This window comes from Brassica oleracea, chromosome C4, assembly GCF_000695525.1.
Source record: "Brassica oleracea var. oleracea cultivar TO1000 chromosome C4, BOL, whole genome shotgun sequence".
Classification (NCBI taxonomy): Eukaryota; Viridiplantae; Streptophyta; class Magnoliopsida; order Brassicales; family Brassicaceae; genus Brassica; species Brassica oleracea.
Window position 1 is genome coordinate 46,154,557 of NC_027751.1, and position 19,970 is coordinate 46,174,526.

A 19,970-nucleotide genomic window follows, 5' to 3' on the forward strand; every position below is an offset into this window, starting at 1 on the left:
CTAGCCATCAATTTTGTTTATCACACAACCATTTTCTAACTCAAACCAACACATTTATTACACTCGATTCAATTCAAACCGGAACTTAAAGCAATTAGTTTCCACAACCAAAAAACAGAGTAACACTAACCTTAATTTTGCTCTGAACCTTTGGTCGATGAACCTTGATCTTGCTATATGTAAACAGAAAGACAGAAACAAAAAGTATTTCATACAAAGAAGCCAAACAACTAACAAATCAAGCGTAATCAATCTATTATAATGCAATCTATTACATAGCATTAACCATTCCTGATCCATCTGTCTTAAAACAGTTTGTTCTTAATTGAAACAAACTTATTCAAACAAAATGTTCTTCATCCATCAATCTTAAAACGAAACATACCGAATCAAAAACATCAGAAACAACAATTAAAATCTTCGAATCAACAGAGCATGCAGATTCTAAATCATTCACATGCAAAATCCATAGAAGAACTGCTTAACCTTTCAATTTGAGATGAGCCACCGAGTGAAATCTTGGAGGAAAAGACCCACCGAGAGACAAAACCAACAAACTACAAAGAAAAACAACCGATCAGACCAAGAAAATGCTTAATCTAAGACATGCAAAACCAATAACAGAACAACCGCTTACCTTTCGATTTGAGGAGAGGAACCGAGAGAGAGCTCCGACGCCTCGAGGAGAACCAGCGAGAGAGAGGTCGCCGACGGGAGCCACTGAACGAGACGTCGCCGAGACAGCGCCGACGAGAGCCACCGAAGGAGAACCGAATCGCCTTTCGCAGAGAGAGATTTTGAGAGAGCTTTCGAGAGAGAGAGAGAGAGAGAGAGAGAGAGAGAGGGAGAGAACGCGTTCGTAACCGAAGAAAGAGCGTCTCTACGCTTGACGCGTGTCAACGAAGAGGCGGGCCTTCTACGCCTTACGGAAGAGGCGAGTCTATGCTTTTCTTCTTTTTTTTATTAATTTTTTTAAAATTTTGCCTTAAGAGGCGTCATTAACCCCTGCGTTAATGATGGTCTTAGGTTCTAAACCAAGAGCTTCTGATAAAAGTTCAAACATTAGTTCTCCTAACTTCATCATTTGCTTTGAATACTCCAACATGATATCCCTGAAATAGTAACCACCATGTACATTTCATTATTAGTTATATCAAATAGACTATTTTTAGGTTTTTGTAACAAAAAAATTCCTCAAAAAAGAAAATGACCAAAATAGGTTTTAATAAATACAAAAAACTCTTATACCCTAGATATATAAATATAAATAAAAAAATAATTTTTTTCTTTTATAGATTCGAATTATATGTTTTCAAATTCGAAATTTTTTATAATTTTTTTTCAAAATTATTTTCAAAATTTCGTTTTGAAATTAGAAAATGTTTTTGAAGTTATTTTAAATTTTTTTTTTAAACTTTTAATATTTATTTATTTTTTTTTATATTTTTTTTTTAAAACTCCACCCTTAACTCTAAACCCTAAAGTCTAGACTAGCTAATCCTAGGGATATAAATATATAAGTGTATATTTATTTATTTTAATAAAATATTTTTGTCATTTTATTCATTAGGGGCTATTTTTGTGACAAATTTTTTTAGGACTATATATATAAGGGTATTTCTCATATATATATATATATATATATATATATATATATATCAGCTAAGCCCTGAATTAAATCAAGTATCTTGTGTAATCTTAATTAATTAATTCAATTAGAACTAGAAAATGAACTTTCAAAAAATAAAAATTATTTTCCAATATTCAAAGTCCTTTGGGATAATAACTTTTTGCCACTTTGGTCTTTTGTAAATGTCCGTAGATAAAATTTAAGATGTTTTTGTATTTTGTTGTTCGTTTTTTATTCGTAATTGCTATTAAAGATGACTTGAATTTTGGTACAACGGTAAAATGTCACGTTCGTTAGTACGATATTTTATTTGATTTAAGAAAAGCTTCTAAAATAAAAGAAAAAATCATGTTTAAAAAAATTATAAATACGGATATAAGAATTTATAAATTATTTTTCAGATTATTAATAAAAAACCTAAACTGGTATTTAATCTCAATCAAGTTTCTCTCCAGTTTTTAGTTTTGTTCAAAATTTATTTGTGGGCACATTCACCACAATAACCAAATTTGTTTTTCTAAAGATATGTTTTTAACTTGAACAGTTTGGCACTGTAGTATAATTATATTAGCAACTTGAGTTAAACTGAAATAATACATTTTCCAATTATAAGCTGTATATGTACGCATGGAACTATAGGTGTTATTAGTACGTACCTACAAATCTTTGGTAAGTCCTCAGCTTTAGGAACATCAGCAGCCATTACCGTGGTTAAAGTATCTCTCCAGTTCGCAGCTTGAGAGCTATAGAGATCAAAATTAGTGTTATACTTAACCTACTTGGTGATGTCTCGGCTATAAAACCTTCTCTTCACTTCCGTGTCGTGCTCATGAAACCCACGAGTCCCCTCCTTCATCTTCTCCATAACATCAAGTGGAATCCCATGTTTTATCACCTGGAAAAACCCGAACTTCTCAACCGCGTCTCTCACTTCCGCAACCACATTCTCTCTTGTTACAGGGGACTCGAACATGCCACCTCCAAGATCGATCGTTGGAATCACCACCGTCGAGGAGGGTATGGTAGGGTTTGCTACGGTGACATGTGGTGAATGATGGAAAATGCGAGGGATATGTGTGATTCCGGCGTCGACGAGACCCTTAACTCCGATTTTCATCTCGTCGAATGCTTTCACCTCACTGTCACGGTCGTATAAGCCTGCCATAGTGTCTTTCTTAATTACTATTGTTTTTCTTAATACAAGAACAAGAAACTGAAGAAAGAGGCAGACTTGTGATTTGTGTGTTCCTTGTGTTAAGTAAATAGATTATACTAAAGGATCTCTTTGTAAATACTTATTAGTACTAGTAGCCCTACTTGTATTCTAATATAAATACTTTTCATATACTGAATAATAAACTCATTCAGCCAAACTATATGGTATCAGAGCTTGATTAAACCTAATCAAAAGCCGCCATCTCCCCCTTTCAATTTTTTTTTCTTTCATCTCACCATGTCTGCAACAAACTCGCCGGCATCAACAACTGAAACCATTGCTGTCTCAGCAACTACCTCCATTCTCAATGTCAATATGACTAATGTGACAAAGCTTACGGGTTCCAATTTTCTGATCTGGAGTAGACATGTCCATGCTCTGCTTGATGGCTATGACTTGGGCGGCTATATTGAGGGATCTATCGTTGTGCCTCCAGCGACGATCACCACTGATGATGGAATCACAACCAATCCGGCCTACACACTCTGGAAAAGACAAGACCGCTTGATTTACAGTGTATTGCTTAGAGCAATCACCACAACGATTCAACCCATCCTGTCCACTGCGTCGGAAATTTGGCAAACTCTTACAATGACCTACGCAAAACCAAGCAGGGCCCATGTCAAGCAGATTCGTCAACAAATCCAGAACTAGAAGAATGGAAACAAGTCAATCAACGATTATTTCCAAGGACTTACCACTCGTTTCGACGCACGATCAACTCGCGGATGGTCTAACGAAACCACTGCAAATAGCTCCTTTTCAATCATCAAGGTCCAAGATTGGTGTTACTACAGCACCATCATCTTGAAAGGGCATGTTAAGTAAATAGATTATACTAAAGGATCTCTTTGTAGATACTTATTAGTACTAGTAGCCCTACTTGTATTCTAGTATAAATACTGTTCATATACTGAATAATAAACTCATTCGGCCAAACGTATACCTTGTTGTATCAGAGCTCGGTGACACTCTCCGTATATATAGCAACACAAATTTTTTTGGTGTGTGAACAGAAGTTGAAATAATTACACTTGTTTGTCCAACTTTTTGGTTGATGTTTATGTGATAGCCCATGTGAATTGGTATATAGTCCTTGAACTCAGCTAGTGCGGTCCTAAAAAATTGAGTACCTTGTACCAAAGAATAACTGTGTCCTCTTAATTAGCGTGTTCAGATGTTACATAATTGATTTCAGAAAGTTACTTTACTTAGAGTTTAGCAACAATAAACAATATTTTACGCAAAACGTCTAAAACAAAATATTTTTTCCCTACAGAAGAAAGAGAAGCTTAAAGCTGTAAACGAATGAAAGGGAATTAAAGACAAACCTAATCATGTTTGTTGTATAATATCATGGTTGGGTGATTTGGGGGAAGTCTCTCACACAGTATTTCAACATTTAAAAAGAAAAATAATAGAAAACAAAGGAAGTGAGAGGTGAAAACCATTTCTTTGTTGAGAGACTTTGCAAAAATAATAACAAACTCTCTTCCACCATTTGTGATGTAGTAGTAAGTGTTAATTTATATTTTTATTTAAAGTTTATTTATTTTGCAAACTGATATTGTTTACTATATACTGAGAACTATGGGAAAAGACTTTGTTGTTGAACAGAATTATCGCTTCAGTTCTCAATTTATTTTCTCCTTCACCTCTTTCTATCTATGTTAACCGTCATCTTTTTCTCTTTGCGAAGGGTGTAGCTTCATTTGCCCGGTTGTTAGACGCTCCGTTGGTAAATTTTGAGTAACTTGTTTTGAGTCGGAAAATAACTGGACCGAATTATTGTATTTAAACTAATTTGGGTTCCATTTAATTTTATTTTAGTTTCAGTTTAAATCTTGATTAACTTATTTTTGACCAATTATAGTGTTATATATTTCATATATATTTGTTGTTGTATATCACTATGCATTTGTTATGTGTTGTTGTAGAACATACATGGTATGTATAATCATATGGCAGACGATACTACACGTAGGTATCAAACATTTTTCTATTAACATTGCTTCGTGTTCAATCCATACAGATTTGTGTTATAAGTTATAAAAGTAACGGATCAGGACTATTCGAACAATACCAAAAACGTTATGATCAATAAGCAATTATGATAAGTTTAGGGGAGAAATTAGTATGACCTTGATCGACGTTTTCCATGCCAACTAGTTTAACCATAGCACATGCCCTAAATATAAAAGGAGCACGTAGGTCTCATCACAACTTCCCATATAACAATATCAAGAAGCGACAAATGATGGATCATGATCTACATCATATTTCTTTCGTCTTTACTATAGCATAGTTATTTCAAATCTCTTCGGTCCATGTGCACCCTTCACCGCTAAATTTATGTCATTTTTCTGGTAAAATACAAAATATCAGGTTAGTTAATATGAACCTCCATAGATCTACTCCATGGAATAGAAGATTTCCATGAAGAAAATTTGTCATGGAGGTTCAGATTTATGTCATTTTTTACATTTAGCAATGAGATTTTATCACCAGATTCTAAGTTTTCTATCAAACTATAGGATAATTATTTTAGTAATAAAATCTTTGTAATAAGTTTCAAAAAAAAAAAAAATCTTTGTAATATCTAACAAAAATAAACGTTGTTTAGGCGTAAGCAGGAACAACAAGAGAGTAATCTATCAATATTCTTTTTGAAAACTTCCCACATGATTATACAGGGAATTTAATAATAGATGGCAATATCTTATTAGATCAAACGTGAAATAAACATTTCAATGGGACTACATGTAGTTATTCTTTTTTCTCAAACTTACGAAATAACGTAGTAACTTCAGAAACCATATTGTGCATCTGTGTGCACTAAAATTTTATTGGAAACACAAAGTAAACAACAATATAGATTCAGATCAGGTTCACCAATTTTGTTCAGATCCTTAAATGGCTCAACGAATTGTTCCCATCACGTTTTCTAGCCACATAGTGGTTGGAGGCTTCCGGAGTGGTTTCCCTGTACTTGGGAGGGTTTTCTTCAGACAAAAGCTCTTTAATGGGTCCATATACTCTCGGACTTATTGAAGGAGGATGCACAAAGAAAGATGCAACCGAAGTGCGTGGCTCTTTACCTCCATTTGCCAAAACTCTATCCCCCCCCCCCCCAAACTTGTCATTCGTTAAAAGCTGAAAAAAAAAAAAAACACTATGAAGACCTTGTTTTCTTACTAATTATGGACCGTTTGATTATGAGTAAACAACAACTTGCCTGTAGGAGATCTCCAACATTAAGGATAAGAGCATTAGGATTAGGAGGAACATCGATCCAGTATCCATCATGGAGAACTTGAAGTCCTCCAATATGGTCTTGAAGAAGTATAGTGATGAAAGATCTGTCTGTATGCTGAGTGGCGCCGAGCGTTAGGTCTGGCTCAGGACACCGCGGGTAACAATGACAGAGCATCAACAAGCCTTTTGCACAATCCATTTCTTTGAGGTGGTTAGGCTTCAGCCCTAAGGATTCTGATATGAGCTCAAAGATTAACTCCCCAAACATCATCACTCTCTTTGAGTAGTCCAACATGATCTCCCTAAAACATTCAACATAAATAAACTCTCATAACCCATCAAACAAAAATATTAAGTAAGTCCAAAGATTAATTTAAAACAAGAGAAGCCGTGTTCGTACCTACAAATGTCTGGTAAGTCATCGGTTTTGGGAACATCAGGGAACATAAAACAACTTAAGGTATCTCTCCAGCTCGCAGCAGGAGAGTTATAGAGATCAGAGTTAGAGTTATACTTTATCGCTTTGGTTTTTTCACGGCTATAGAACCTTTTCCTCGCTTCTGGATCTTGCGCGTGAAACGCACGGATCCCATCTTTCATCTTCTCCAAGACCTCGAGTGGAATCCCATGATTTATCGCCTGGAAGAAACCAAACTTCTCCATGGCGCCTTTCACCTTCTCAGTCACTTCCTTTCTTGTGACCGTGGACTCGAACACGCCACCTCCGAGATCTATCGTTGGGATAGTCAAGGTAGAAGGAGGTTTAGGGTTAGTTACCGTGGCTTGCGGGTTATGGAATATGCGTGGGATTTTTGTGATTCCGTTGTCGACTAGACCCTTCACGCCGATTTTCATCTCGTCGAATGCTTTTACCTCACCCGCACGGTCGAATCTTCCCGCCATTACGCAGTTTGACTCCAACTTTTTTTTTGAGTGTTTTATGAAAGGAAAGAGAGAAACTTGTGTTGTGTTTTGAGTCACCTAGCTCTGTCTCTATATATAAGGAAGGAAAACTGGTGAAGGCATGAGATAGAGGCCAAAGAGAAGGACGGGTCGTGTAACCAATCCATTCAGCGGCGCGCGTGCCAATACATAAAAAGTAATACTCTAAAAATTGGTTTAGAAAAGAGTCATTTAAGCTTCAGAAAGTGAGATTTAGAGTAAACGCTAGGGCGATTTGTATATCTTATAAATAGATCATACTTACCCAAGAAAAATATTATGCTAAAAGAATGGATATCACTCAAAGCTGTAATAGGATAATTTTTTTCTTTACAAAAGTCAAATTAATAACAATGCACAATCGACTATCTAATTACTCGAACATGATTTTCCGAAGTATTGTCGTTGTTGTGCATCAAATTCAGCAATTTATCTTTATTTTATTATATTTGGGTGGCACAATCATATGACTAAGGTTTATTATTCTTCTTTGGAGAGCTAGGTAATTTTTTTTTGTTTTTTGGTTTGGAGAGCTAGGTAAATTCTTCTGGATGAAATTTGTATCTTTGTTTATCAAATCGTGTTTATATTTTCTTCCATTTATTAGTGTATTAACCTTACTTAACTTATTATACTGGAAACTTGAAAGATGTTCTGATATTCCAAGTATAGTAATTTGCTGATATCATTTCGTAGTAGTTAACCTGAAGCCACTAATTGGATTAAAAAAGGTTAACATTAATTAATAAGGGTTGAACGTGGATGACAGAGAACCAAGGAGATGTATTAAGATATCGTCAGTATTATTAATGTCAAAAAGAGATCATCAATATTATATCATACTCCTATTATTAAAAATAATTATCTTATCATCGAGATGTGTATCTTTTAGGCCTAATTAGAATTATTTTATCATATTATCAATAATATATCATATTATCAATAATTTATCATATTAATAAATCATTTTTATATTATGAATGGAAACCAAAGCGCGGTGCATCTTTGGAATTGATGTGATTTAAAAGTTATAAATGTCAGCAATAATAAGTAAAAATGCAATTTCAAGAATGTTTCTATAAATATTTCCATTTTTATTACATATGGTTTGGGAAAACTAAAAAATGAAACTAAACCTAAAATTTTAATTCAAAAACTATTATGTAAAATTGAAAATATTTTTTTATAATAGCATTACATATATTATTTTAGTTTTTTGTCAACATATAACATTTTCGTTATATATCATAATCATTAATTGTAAAACCAATATAAGAACAACATAGAAAAACTGACTTATATAATAGATTTTCAATTGTAAACTTTCACTGATCTATATTTTGTTAACCATGATGCATAAATTGTTTAAATAGGTAATGCTAACAAAATGAGATCTGGTCCGAGATAGAAAAGCATGTGACTTTCTATTAGGGCTGACTCGTTAGTATAAAAGGGCTGTGGACAAAAAAATATCTTATATATTAAAACAGAGGTCACAACTTTGATTTATGTGTAACTTTTTTAAAAATAGACATAATGAACATATTTCTAGAAAATCATGTTACATTTAATCTCTAATCTTATCATTTAAATTTTGGGTCTACCAAAAATTTTTATTGGGATATCAATAATTGGATTTAAACAATAGATAATCCATTAGATTTATAGATAATATAAATTAAATAGATATAATTTAATGTTGTAATACTATACCTCTATATGTTAAATATTTAAATATTTGTTGATGTTAACTTTTAAAATTATAAAAAAAATTTTAAATAACAAAAATCATATTATCTAACAATGATTAATCTTTATTACCTTAAACCAATGAAAAAAAAATTTAAACTATATTTTTTATTTTAAAAATTAGACAAAAACTAAATGATAGTATAAATTTATGAAGCGAAAAGTTTATTTTTTTTAACTTTCTAATGTATGAAATGTTACAATATCTTTGAATATAACAATAAAACAATATTTTACTAATCTTTATATATAGTTACGATTTTAATAATGAAATAATAATCCGAAAATATATATATAGAAAAATATGCAAATACATGTGAAAGTTTGAAACAATCTATTCAACCAAAAAAATATACCGTAAAATTATTATGTTTTAAAAATTGATAGACACATATATATTATAATATATATCAATTTAGAATTGAAAACAAAATATTTATATAAAAATAAATGAAAACAAAAATCCGCATTTTAATATATTAGTCCTGTTGATATGATATTAGTATAATAATTTATAGAGTCACTATAAAAACAAGTTAAAATTATTAGAAATATTAGAATGTATATCATTCATTAAAATTCATTAGGTACAGTTCATCCTAACTTTGAGTTTCTCTATGACACAAAACATGAGGTGTTGTACCTTCTATCATTCCTCGATGTCGACGTCGTCGCTGTTCATCCCCGCCTTTCGCTCTCTTCATCATTGCCGATTCTTTTGGTCCAGTTCTTAGTCTCTGCTTCAAATCTACTCTTGTCTTCAACGGAAAAATAAACCTATTTCAATATGAACTTTATTCATGGTGCCTATTCTTTTACGAATTGGTAGTATTGAATATATATTTTATATTGAACTGAACAAAAATCTAAAAATACTATATGAACTTTATGTACTGTGCTTTTTCATTCTTGAATTTTATAATAGTACATATTTCATACTAGACTAAACAAAAATTCAAAAATATTACATGAATTTTCAAAATCGTGCTTATATATATATATTGATCATCAAAGGTATTAGTCATCCGTTAATTTATAAAAACACATTATTTTGGATACTCTATAAAATTAAAATTTTAAAAATACTACATGAACTCTCAAACATATATATATGGACAGTCAAAAGTGTTAGTCATCCTTTAATTTATCAAAACAAGTCATTTTGGATAAATTCTATAAAATGAAAAATTACTTTTGGAAGATTTAAACTCTCACACTGGTGGATAAGTATAGTGTAAATATTTAAATTAATAATAAATAATTAAAACTTATAAAATAATGATTTTAAAGTTAAATTTTAATAAATAAATAATTATAGATTTATTTGATAAAACAAAAAAAATAAAAATTTGATAAGATTTATTTTATTAAGCTAAAACTTATATAAGTTAATGTTTAAACAATTTATACAAGAAAATTATTTTGGTCTATCAGTTAATATGATCTTACTTGTCCATCAGTGTGAGAGTTCGAACCTCTCAAAAATTAATTTTTACTTTTACAAAATTATCCTAAATAACGTTGTTTTGATAAATTAACGGATGACTTACATATTTGAGGGTCAATATATGAGCAAGATTTTGAGAGTTCATCTAGTATTTTAAAATTTTTAATTTTACATAATTTATCCAAAATGATGTCGTTTTAATAAATTAACTAGGATAAGACCTGTTTCCATTTCTTAAAAATATTTTAGGTCAAAAAACCAATTATCGCATAAGAACTTAACGTTTAGACTGAAAAATCTCAAGTCTACTATTTGGTTACAATAAAAATGTGTTAGTTCGGTTTTATATCATGATTTAGCAATCCTATCTATCTTCGATATTTTTCTCTTGTCTGTGTGTCTTTTTCATTTTTGTTATTGTTCGATACAAATATTGATTTAGGAATTTATTCTCATTTGTTCGTTTATTTTGGCTTGAGATTTAGAAAATATTTAAGATTTAAAATTATTAAAGAGATACATATTTAGGCTAAGATCTGCGCCTTGTGGAGAATAAAATATTTTATATTTATTACTTATTTTATGTTTTTCTGCATATTATGAAGTAATAAAATAATAATTATATATATTAAATAACAAAGAAATCAGTTACTATTATATAATAAATTGGCGTGCTCATATAAATCAAACGACCAAATCTTGTTTATTCGCAATCATTTTAGGATAAATAAATCAAAACAATCAATCTTATCTATCAGTATATGATATATAATTAAATATAAATGATATTAACATAGATATATAGTATAATTTTAATATGGATTTTTATTAAATGAGGTTTCTACTCATGATTTTATGATGATTTGCATATTTATGTAACAAATTTTTTTGATGTAGGATTTTTAGTAGCTTCAATAATTTATAATCATTAAAAAAACACCATGAAAATTTCAAAATTAAAATATTAATTTTTCAGTATATGGTCAATGCAAATATCAAAATATTAGTACGTATTTTCATATGAAGTATAGTTTAATTTAAACAATATAATATATATATATATATACATAAAAAACTATTAAAATAAAATTATTTATTTATATAGTCTTATAATCATTGTATCTTAATATAAAAAAAATTAAAGCTTAATCACAAAAGCTTATGGAAGACTTTTAACAGTTTTAGTATTTTATATTCGTTTTGAAAAAATTAAAATACAACATATACAAAAAACCTAATTTTTTATTATATGATTAATGTAATTGTGCAATTTAATAATAAAGAACAAAACAAAAATGATAGAAAGTATACATATGGTTATCAAAACTTTATTATTTAAAATCGTTAATTGCCATATATATTTTTTAATCACATTAGCTAATTTTGTATGTTTTATTTAAGGAAAGAATAGAAGATAAATTTCAATTTGATAAATGAATGATTCATAATGGACATACTATATAATATAACATTTCGTACCAATTTAATTTTAGACTAACAAAATTCTAGCATTCCAATTATGTAACAACTCAACATGACACTTTCTAATTAGTACAAATTACAAGTTATAATTTTTAATTGTTTCTCTATTAATATATAAGGGATTAATAAAAAGCGTCTATTTCTAGTTTGTAAGAATATAAATATTGGTTATGAGGGACAAGATATAGTAATTTGCATCCCGTAATATTTAGTGTATTATTTCCAATTTATTTGTCATCATATTAAGTATTTCTTGATAACAAAGAAAATAGTTTGATAACGAAGAACACAACTTCGGGTAAATTCATAAAGTAAAAATAATGTCATTAATTACCCTTTAAGTTTATTCAACACACAAAATCTTTAGCATGATTTAATGGTTATCAAATGTAAAAGATATCATATACCTCAAAGATACCGAAAACATATTTGTAATATAGTCTTTACCATGTGTGATAATAGCATTCTCGTACCGAAGGTTCAACAAACAAATTTTGGTGCATATTAAATTGGCTAGACTCCGTCTTTTGTACCATATTTGGTATCATCAAGTCATATTACACATTTTAAAAATGTGTTTAGATGCTTTCTTGACTCCGTCTTGTGTGTATAAAAGAGTCAGCCAAGTTTATCTCTTCCCAGAGAATAATGTTGGTTTCTCATGACACATTTAACTCAGTGTAGAGCGATTAATATTGGTTATAAATAACTCTTTCTAGCCAAGTTTGAACCCATTCAAAAGTAAGGCTTGAGAAACGTTTTTGCTTGTGTTACGAATGAACATGGAACTTATGACATAACAGAACTGAAATGACATTATATCGAATGTCAACCTTTACGCAACTTAAATGACAAACCGAAGGGAAGATTGGATGATGACAAATAAAAATTAGTAATTTTAACAAAATAATGTATCCATAACTCTATAGCTTGTGTTTTACCAAGAAAAAAAACTACAGCTTGTGAGAGAATTATACTTTCAGTTATTAATGTGTGCAGGCCCTAGACATATAGAACTAAAGGGCAATGCTATAGAGACGGGCGACTCTATGATTTCTAAAGGTTATAAAGAACATAATAAATAGCATGTAAGTTTTTATTATATATCAACTGAGAGTAAAGAACTATACCAATATCATAAGTTGGAGAAAGATGTCGAGATAATTAAAAAATGATATTGGACAAAGATGTGTGTTGAACAAAGATTTGGAGATATACCAAAAATATATGCTGTCAATAGTTTTTTGGGTCTATGCTAATGTTTTGTTTGTGATAATGATCACTGGAAAACGTATTTCACTTATCAAAAGGGTTGTGGTTAACTTTATTGATAATGATGATAATAACGTGAAAACGAATTGCAGGTTTCCATATTTTCAAAGAGTATTAATTTAATAGCCTTGAGGTCGAAGAATATTAACTTGAGATCTCGAGTATTAAATTTATCATATACATTCTATACATTCTTTACATTATATATACTAGGTGATGATCCGCGCCCTGCGCGGGGTGAGTAGACTAAAAAAAATTATAAATTTAATCAATAGATATTGAATAGGTAAAACCAATAGTGAGATATTATACATGGTTTAGATTTAGGAGTTCAATCCGGTAAAACCGAACCGAAATAGAAAAAATGTTTTGAATTTGGTAATACCGAATATACCGAATGGATGTTATTTTTTTTAAAATGCGCTATATGGATATGGTTTGGCATATAAACTAATTATACTGATCAAAGCGAATAAAATGAAAATATGTTGTATAATTATATGTAAATTCTATAATATAATTAGTAACATATACATAATTTATTTATTGATATGGTCTTCATACTTAAAATTTTTATTTTACTAATTTAATATTTTGTTTTAAGTCAAAAGATATATTTCATCTTTACTTAACCGGAAAGAATTATATAAATTTCCAAATTGATGTCTGTCAGCATTTATGTTAATTTAATATGTCATTCCTTTAATATGTCATTTATGTTAATTTCGTAATAAAAAAAATCTTGTTGCAAAAGTTAAAGGATTGAAAGAAATTTAATATGTCATTCCTTTTTGAATGTATTTTACAATCACTCGAGATTGCGTTTAAAATTTTTATATACGATATTTTGATTTTACAATATAATCGAGTTTCTATTGCTCAATCCCAAAATAAATGTCACGTATCCCATCAAATACAAAACAAATTAATCAAAATTAATGGCACATATCAATGTTTATAGTAGAACATAATTATGAATCGTGTCCCTAAAAAATGTTATGTATCATTTATGAATTGTAAAGAACATGATATTTGACTTTAAACTTAACCGGAAAGAATTATATAAATTTCCAAATTGATGTCTGTCAGCATTTATGTTAATTTTGTAATAAAAATGACTTGTTGCAAAAGTTAAGGGATTGCAAACAATTTAATATGGAATTCGTTCTTGAATGTATTTTACAATCACTCAAGAACATGATTATTAACAATATATTATAAAAATATGGATTTTTGTCTTAGCTATCGAAATTTGTTATATAGCCATGATATAATAGCTAAGACAAATACACTAAATGTATGCTAACTTCTATAAAATAATACAACATATATATCGAAGAATCCACTAATATTATACTATGAATTTGTAAAATAATGCAGTATACACATCGGAAAATACACTAATATTATGCCACACCACATTTGGGAAAGACAACCTTCGTAGTTGTCTAAGTGTATTGTTAATAACCGTCAGTGTACACCATAATTTTAGTAATGTAATCACAATTCATATATTATTTACAACTATCAATTGGTTTTTAGTAATGCAATAAAGAATCATATCGTATATTGTATGAAAGGATCCAAATAATAAATAATGGCATTACATGTAATTAGTCTAGGCAAGGAATGATTATTTAATAAAGGTTGTGCGAATGATTCTCATGATGACACATAAGTAATGACATTTTGGTTAATCACACATAGGGATAAGGTTAATTGTTAATAATGTTCCTCAAATAATAAAAAAGAGATTTGTATCTGAGTTAATATAAGTTTTTCTAGCAATTGGATTTTTGACTTACTAATTTTTCAATTGATTCTTGAGTGAATTGGCCCAATATCTATAGAAGATTGGCAAATTAGGAAAATACCCAATAGAAGAATTGTGTGGGCTTAGAATTGGAAGTGGATGATGTGAAATGACCACAGTGTCCTTCAGTGCATAGGAAAAGAAGAAACGATACGTAGGTTAGAAGCTATGTGGGTTTTGTAATGATTGACTTAGGGCATAAGACCCCCCCCCCCCCTACTATTACGTAGAGCTAAACGGCAGTTTGGGCGACTCAGAGTGAGAGCGTGTCTGACACAGCCGGTGCATGGCAAGCGAAATCGACGCAAAAAAGATTTTTTATCAAGTGGGTGTCGATTTCGCTCTATAAAATGGAAGCGAACAGACGAGCAAACGCCACAACCTACACAACGGAGGAAAAGAAGGTATTAATTCTCAGCAACTGTAAAACCCAGTTAATGCATAGAATGTTTTTTTTTTCGGGAATTTGTTTTGTTCAACCTGTATTTACGCAGATTTTAGATGTCTTAAAGTTAATAATTGTGTGCACCTGGTATTTATGATAGAAACCTAAGATGTCATTTAAAGAACTTTGAACAATGATATAAATCGTTAGGAGCAATCATTAGTTAGTCAATGAACAATATCATTAAATATCGTCGTTGTTGATTTGTTTTTATTTTTATTTTTTCAGGATGGTTCGATCTATACGGCTTTGGCGAGGAGATTGGATGAAGAATGGTGATCAGGGGTGGGATTTCATTCCAGATCCTACGGATTTTGGCTTTAGGATGCTAATTAATAGAAGCGCTAGGTTTGAGACACTTGATATGATCATCAGGCGCCGTTACTCTCTGAGGGTGACCACACCTTTGGTTGTGACATATCGGCCGCCGAGCTGGATGCTGACACCACAAGGAGTGAGGACACCTCCAACGACTATTTCAAACACATCTGACCTCTGCATGCTGTTGAATGTGAGAACCTGGTTGGATGATCTTGCGATACTTGTAAGCGTGGGTTCTAAGAGCGTAGCTGAGTACCAGTTCCTTTGTCGCACTAGATTCGCCGTTGGTTCTACAACTTACGTGTTTGATGAAACCGCCGACGCCGGTTCTAGAAAGGCGTATGAAAGTAAGCATTTATTTAGCAGAAAGATTGTGTGTGTTTTGTAAGTGAGGTAAGCTAACCGGTTGTATATATGCAGATCTTGTGTTAGGTGATCGTGCAGCAACAACAGAGCGTGTCATGAATGAGATATTTACTGAGGAAGAGATGGTAATTTTCCACAGAGTTTCTTTGGAGATGGCTTATGGCGACAGCATTATAGCTCAAGAGCCTCGTGTTAACCAACCGGTTAGAGAGATAATTGAACTCGATGACGATGAGGACGAAATGGTTGACGGAAACCAGATTGCCAATGTGACAGGTTAGAGAATAACCGGTTACTTGCGTACTGCTCTTTTGTTATGTTAATCAGTATTATGCTAGAAAAGAGTTAGAACAAGTTTAGATGATTTATTATGATAATCACAACAAGTGATAGTTTAAAACATATCTTTGAGGACCCTGTTGTATATATTTATGGTAGCATAGTTATTATTAATTTTATATCTTGGATTACTGAATAATTGACACAAATTTTTGCATGGAACTTCAAAGGAGCTAACAACGGTGTCACTGAGCTTACTCCGCCACAGTCTGCCCCGCCCATATTGTGGGATGTTGGGATGGACATGGTGAACTTCCAAGCACATGCAAACAACATCGGAGCGACGACTAATGTGTTAGACACCAGATTGATGTGTTGGGCAGAACTTGAAGTGCCCCTTACTGGAGGAGGAGTTGATGTTACAGTTCCAGAGAGTTGGGGAAATGTGGATGTGGGTGTCGGTAATTCAAGGCTCGGACGCGAAAATGATAACACACACCACAATGCGCAAACACCTGTTGCACTTGGAGATGTTGCAGTTGGATAAGGGTCAACGAATGATAATTTTACGGCTACTGGTGTCGACGTTATGGAGGAGGACATACGTGTGGTGGGGGCAGATCCTAAAAACGCGGCGCCACAATTGAACAAAGGTTATATTATAAAGCTACAGATAATATTGGATAGTTGTAATATTTTTTAACTGGAATTTAATGAAAAAACTGTATGCAGATGTGATAACTGTAGGAGCACATGACACAGTCCCCTTGGAATCAGTTGAAAGGAACAGCACGGAAGAAGTCGATCCAGGCTCCGATTCAAACGGTTTGACACAAATGAAGGAACTAGCGTTGACCTGTCAACAGAGAGGAGTGGGAACAAGCGAAGACGGTGGGGGCAAGAGGGTAGAAGAGACGTCATCTGAAGGTAGCAGCACAGAGGGTGGGTGCTAAATTATGTTGAAGAGTTTGATGGAGTTGTGTCTTAGCTTTTGTTTTATTTTGTCGTAAGTGAAGTGTCTGTTATCGGGTAGTGCGTTGACATTGACCGGCGACGATGTGTTCTAGCGTGGCTAAATCGTGTTGTGACCAGTCTTCATCAATTGCATTATGTATTTCTTTTTTATCGGGTCGGTTAACATGGTAGTTTAGCAATGTGTCGTGTTTTGTTGGATTGCTAAATTACTTAAGACTGTAATTTGACTTTAACGGGGTCGGAATCCATTTTCCTTTTCGGGTTACTTGATGTTTTGGTCTCTTAGTCTGAATGGCTAAAGCCTATGCATTGTAGTACTCTATCATGTGTGGGGACAACGTCTGTTAACTATTTTTGTGACTGTTAAAATATGGGAGTTTACAATGTGTCTGGTCGTTTTGTTATGTAACCTCCGCTTGTAACAGTTGATGTAATATAAAATATTTCTTGTGTTACGAAGGCTTTGTTTGCGTGATGAGACGTTGAGTAGGTTTATACATAAAATATGACCGATGCATTTATGTGATGATGCTTGAATATAAAAGCAAAACAAAATGAAATGATTACTTGAAAACAAACAAACTTTAGCCCATGGGAGTTTGGTTAATAATGTGTCTGAAGGTTTTGGTTTGCTAGTTTCACTTGCTCCCGTTTCGTATCCAGTGGGTGTTTGGGTAGTGGTTTTTTATTGGCCGAATTTTCGAAGTTTTAACATGTAATCTTTGGTTTGTGAAGGCTAAGAATATTTGTTTGCTATCTTTGTTGTCGTTCATATTAGTCTTTCTATTCAATTCAACTTAGTCTTGGTGCTTTCCGAAAAAATTAAACTAACGAATTTACTTTTAGGTGAAATTGGAGATTACGGCGGCGAGGTTGCAGAGGGTATGATGTTCAGGACAAGAGAGGCTTTCAAACAACATATGGCAGTCTATGCGCTGAACAGAAAATTTCGCTACCGATGTCCTAAGTCTGAACCAGGATTGATGGTTCTGAAATGTTGTAGTCCATCTTGTCCTTGGCGGGTGTATGCTGTCAAACTAAAGGATGCAGAAGTTTTTGAAATCAGGAAAGTTGTGTCTGAACATTTGTGTTCGGTAGAAGAGCGTGGCGGCTACCAAAGTCAAGCAACAACATCGGTTTGGTGAGCTTATGAGGAGCAAGTTTGGCGGTGCTTCTGGTGGACCAAAACCGCGTGAGATCCGGCAGATGATGCGTGGTGACCATGATGTTAATATTTCTTATTGTAAGGCTTGGCGTTCCAGGGATGTAGCCATTGATAAAGCGAAAGGTACTACACAGACATCATACACTCAACTCCCCGAGTATCTACAGAAACTGGTAGCTGCTAATCCCGGAACGCTTACTGAACTATATACGGAGGCAGTAGAGGGTGGTGGTGAGCGTTTCAAGTATATGTTTGTTGCTTTGGGAGCGAGTATACAGGGGTACGAGTTTATGAGGAAAGTTGTGGTAGTTGATGGAACCCACCTAAAAGGCAAGTATGCTGGCTGCTTGCTAACTGCGTCAGCACAAGATGACAACTACCAAATATTCCCGGTAGCATTTGCTATTGTTGACAGTGAAAACGACTTGTCATGGGAGTGGTTTTTTCAAAAACTATCAGCATTCGTGGAGGGCAATGAGGCTTTGGTGTTTGTATCGGACCGTCACGCTTCTATCTACAAAGATCTTAGCAAGGTAATGATTTTCATAAACGTAATACTTCAATAAATTGACAGTTATTGCTTTGTATGGGGATAGCGGGCATGATAACAACATAGTGAATGTGTATGTGGGTGCAGGTTTATCCTATGGCCAGTCACTGTGTCTGCGTTGTTCATCTAAAGAGGAACATACGTTCAAATTTCAAAGGACGTCACTTAGAGTACCTTGTAGCAAAGGCTGCTAGGACTTTCCGCTTGCAAGAGTTTTATACCACTTTCAATGAGATCAAGACGATTGATCCTGCGTGTGCAGAGTATCTTCTCGAGATTGGGGTAGAGCATTGGGCTAGATCGCATTTTGCGGGAAATCGTTACAACATCATGACGAGCAACTTAGCCGAGTCCTGGAATTCTGTTCTGCGTGAGGCGAGGGAGTATCCAGTAATACCTTTGATTGATTTCATTCGTAGCAAGTTAACTGGATGGTTTACAACTCGGAGAGCGGCAGCAAAGGGGAACAACGCTGGGCTCACACCAAAGGTTTCGGGTATTATAACCGCAAATTTTGAAATGACGGGTGGGTATGAATTACTGGCATTGGTGAGGGCGAGTTCGAGGTACGAAACAAAAATGGAGCAAGCTTTCATGTTAACCTAGCTAACAAAACTTGTAGCTGTTACGAGTTTCAGATGCTTTCCATACCATGTTCACATGCAATTGCTGCTGCAATTGAAGCAAAGGTCAGCGTGGAATCTTTGGTATTGCTAGCGTACAAAATGAGTGAGCTCAGGGGCGCATATGCTGGGAGTGTGGCGCCTGTGCCAGATTACAATGGTCTGGCGGAGTTGGAATCAGATTTTAGTGGTGTGCGTCTGTATCCTCCAACAACTAGACGCCCTCCGGGGAGGCCAAAAAAGCAACGTTTCTTCTCTCGAGGGGAAAAAATTGTGAGCCTTGTTTGACTTATTTTTATACAGTAATATATTGATGGTTCGATCTGACAGTGAAGATATATTGTCATTTAGATGAAACGTATCCGTCGAAGAACTGTCTGCAGCAGGTGCAAGGGTTTGGGACACAACAAGGCCACCTGCAAAGAACCCATATAATAAGT

The 19,970-nt window shown here is 32.9% G+C and overlaps 2 protein-coding genes and 1 pseudogene across 2 annotated transcripts; 1 reads left to right on the plus strand and 2 right to left on the minus strand.

Annotated features, from left to right (window-relative positions):
* The window catches only part of LOC106339044, a 13,903-nt pseudogene extending 11,108 nt beyond the window's left edge, over positions 1-2,795 (minus strand).
* A 2,951-nt stretch (positions 2,796-5,746) lies between these two features.
* Positions 5,747-7,004, minus strand: LOC106342562 (probable 2-oxoacid dependent dioxygenase). Its single transcript, XM_013781535.1, has 3 exons — positions 6,502-7,004; positions 6,082-6,403; positions 5,747-5,999 (listed from the first exon to the last, which is right to left on the minus strand). Exons 1-3 carry the CDS (start codon positions 7,002-7,004, stop codon positions 5,748-5,750), a joined length of 1,077 nt encoding a protein of 358 aa, XP_013636989.1. The 3' UTR covers position 5,747.
* A 9,802-nt stretch (positions 7,005-16,806) lies between these two features.
* Positions 16,807-19,818, plus strand: LOC106339045. Its single transcript, XM_013777873.1, has 6 exons — positions 16,807-16,870; positions 16,950-17,159; positions 18,039-18,178; positions 18,291-18,890; positions 18,995-19,473; positions 19,530-19,818. The coding sequence occupies exons 1-6, from the start codon at positions 16,807-16,809 to the stop codon at positions 19,816-19,818; spliced, it is 1,782 nt and encodes a 593-aa protein (XP_013633327.1).
* Positions 19,819-19,970: the final 152 nt, after the last annotated feature.

Bases quoted from the DNA above. Each gene is read 5' to 3' on its own strand.
- LOC106339045 (XM_013777873.1), top strand. From the start codon at position 16,807: ATGGAGGAGGACATACGTGTGGTGGGGGCAGATCCTAAAAACGCGGCG. The intron at 18,179-18,290 runs GTTCTGAAATGT...TGTGTTCGGTAG, and splicing joins AGTCTGAACCAGGATTGATG to AAGAGCGTGGCGGCTACCAA. The intron at 18,891-18,994 runs GTAATGATTTTC...ATGTGGGTGCAG, and splicing joins TCTACAAAGATCTTAGCAAG to GTTTATCCTATGGCCAGTCA.
- LOC106342562 (XM_013781535.1), bottom strand. From the start codon at position 7,004: ATGGCGGGAAGATTCGACCGTGCGGGTGAGGTAAAAGCATTCGACGAG. The intron at 6,404-6,501 runs GTACGAACACGG...TGAATGTTTTAG, and splicing joins GACTTACCAGACATTTGTAG to GGAGATCATGTTGGACTACT. The intron at 6,000-6,081 runs GCAAGTTGTTGT...TTTTTTTTTCAG, and splicing joins ATGTTGGAGATCTCCTACAG to CTTTTAACGAATGACAAGTT.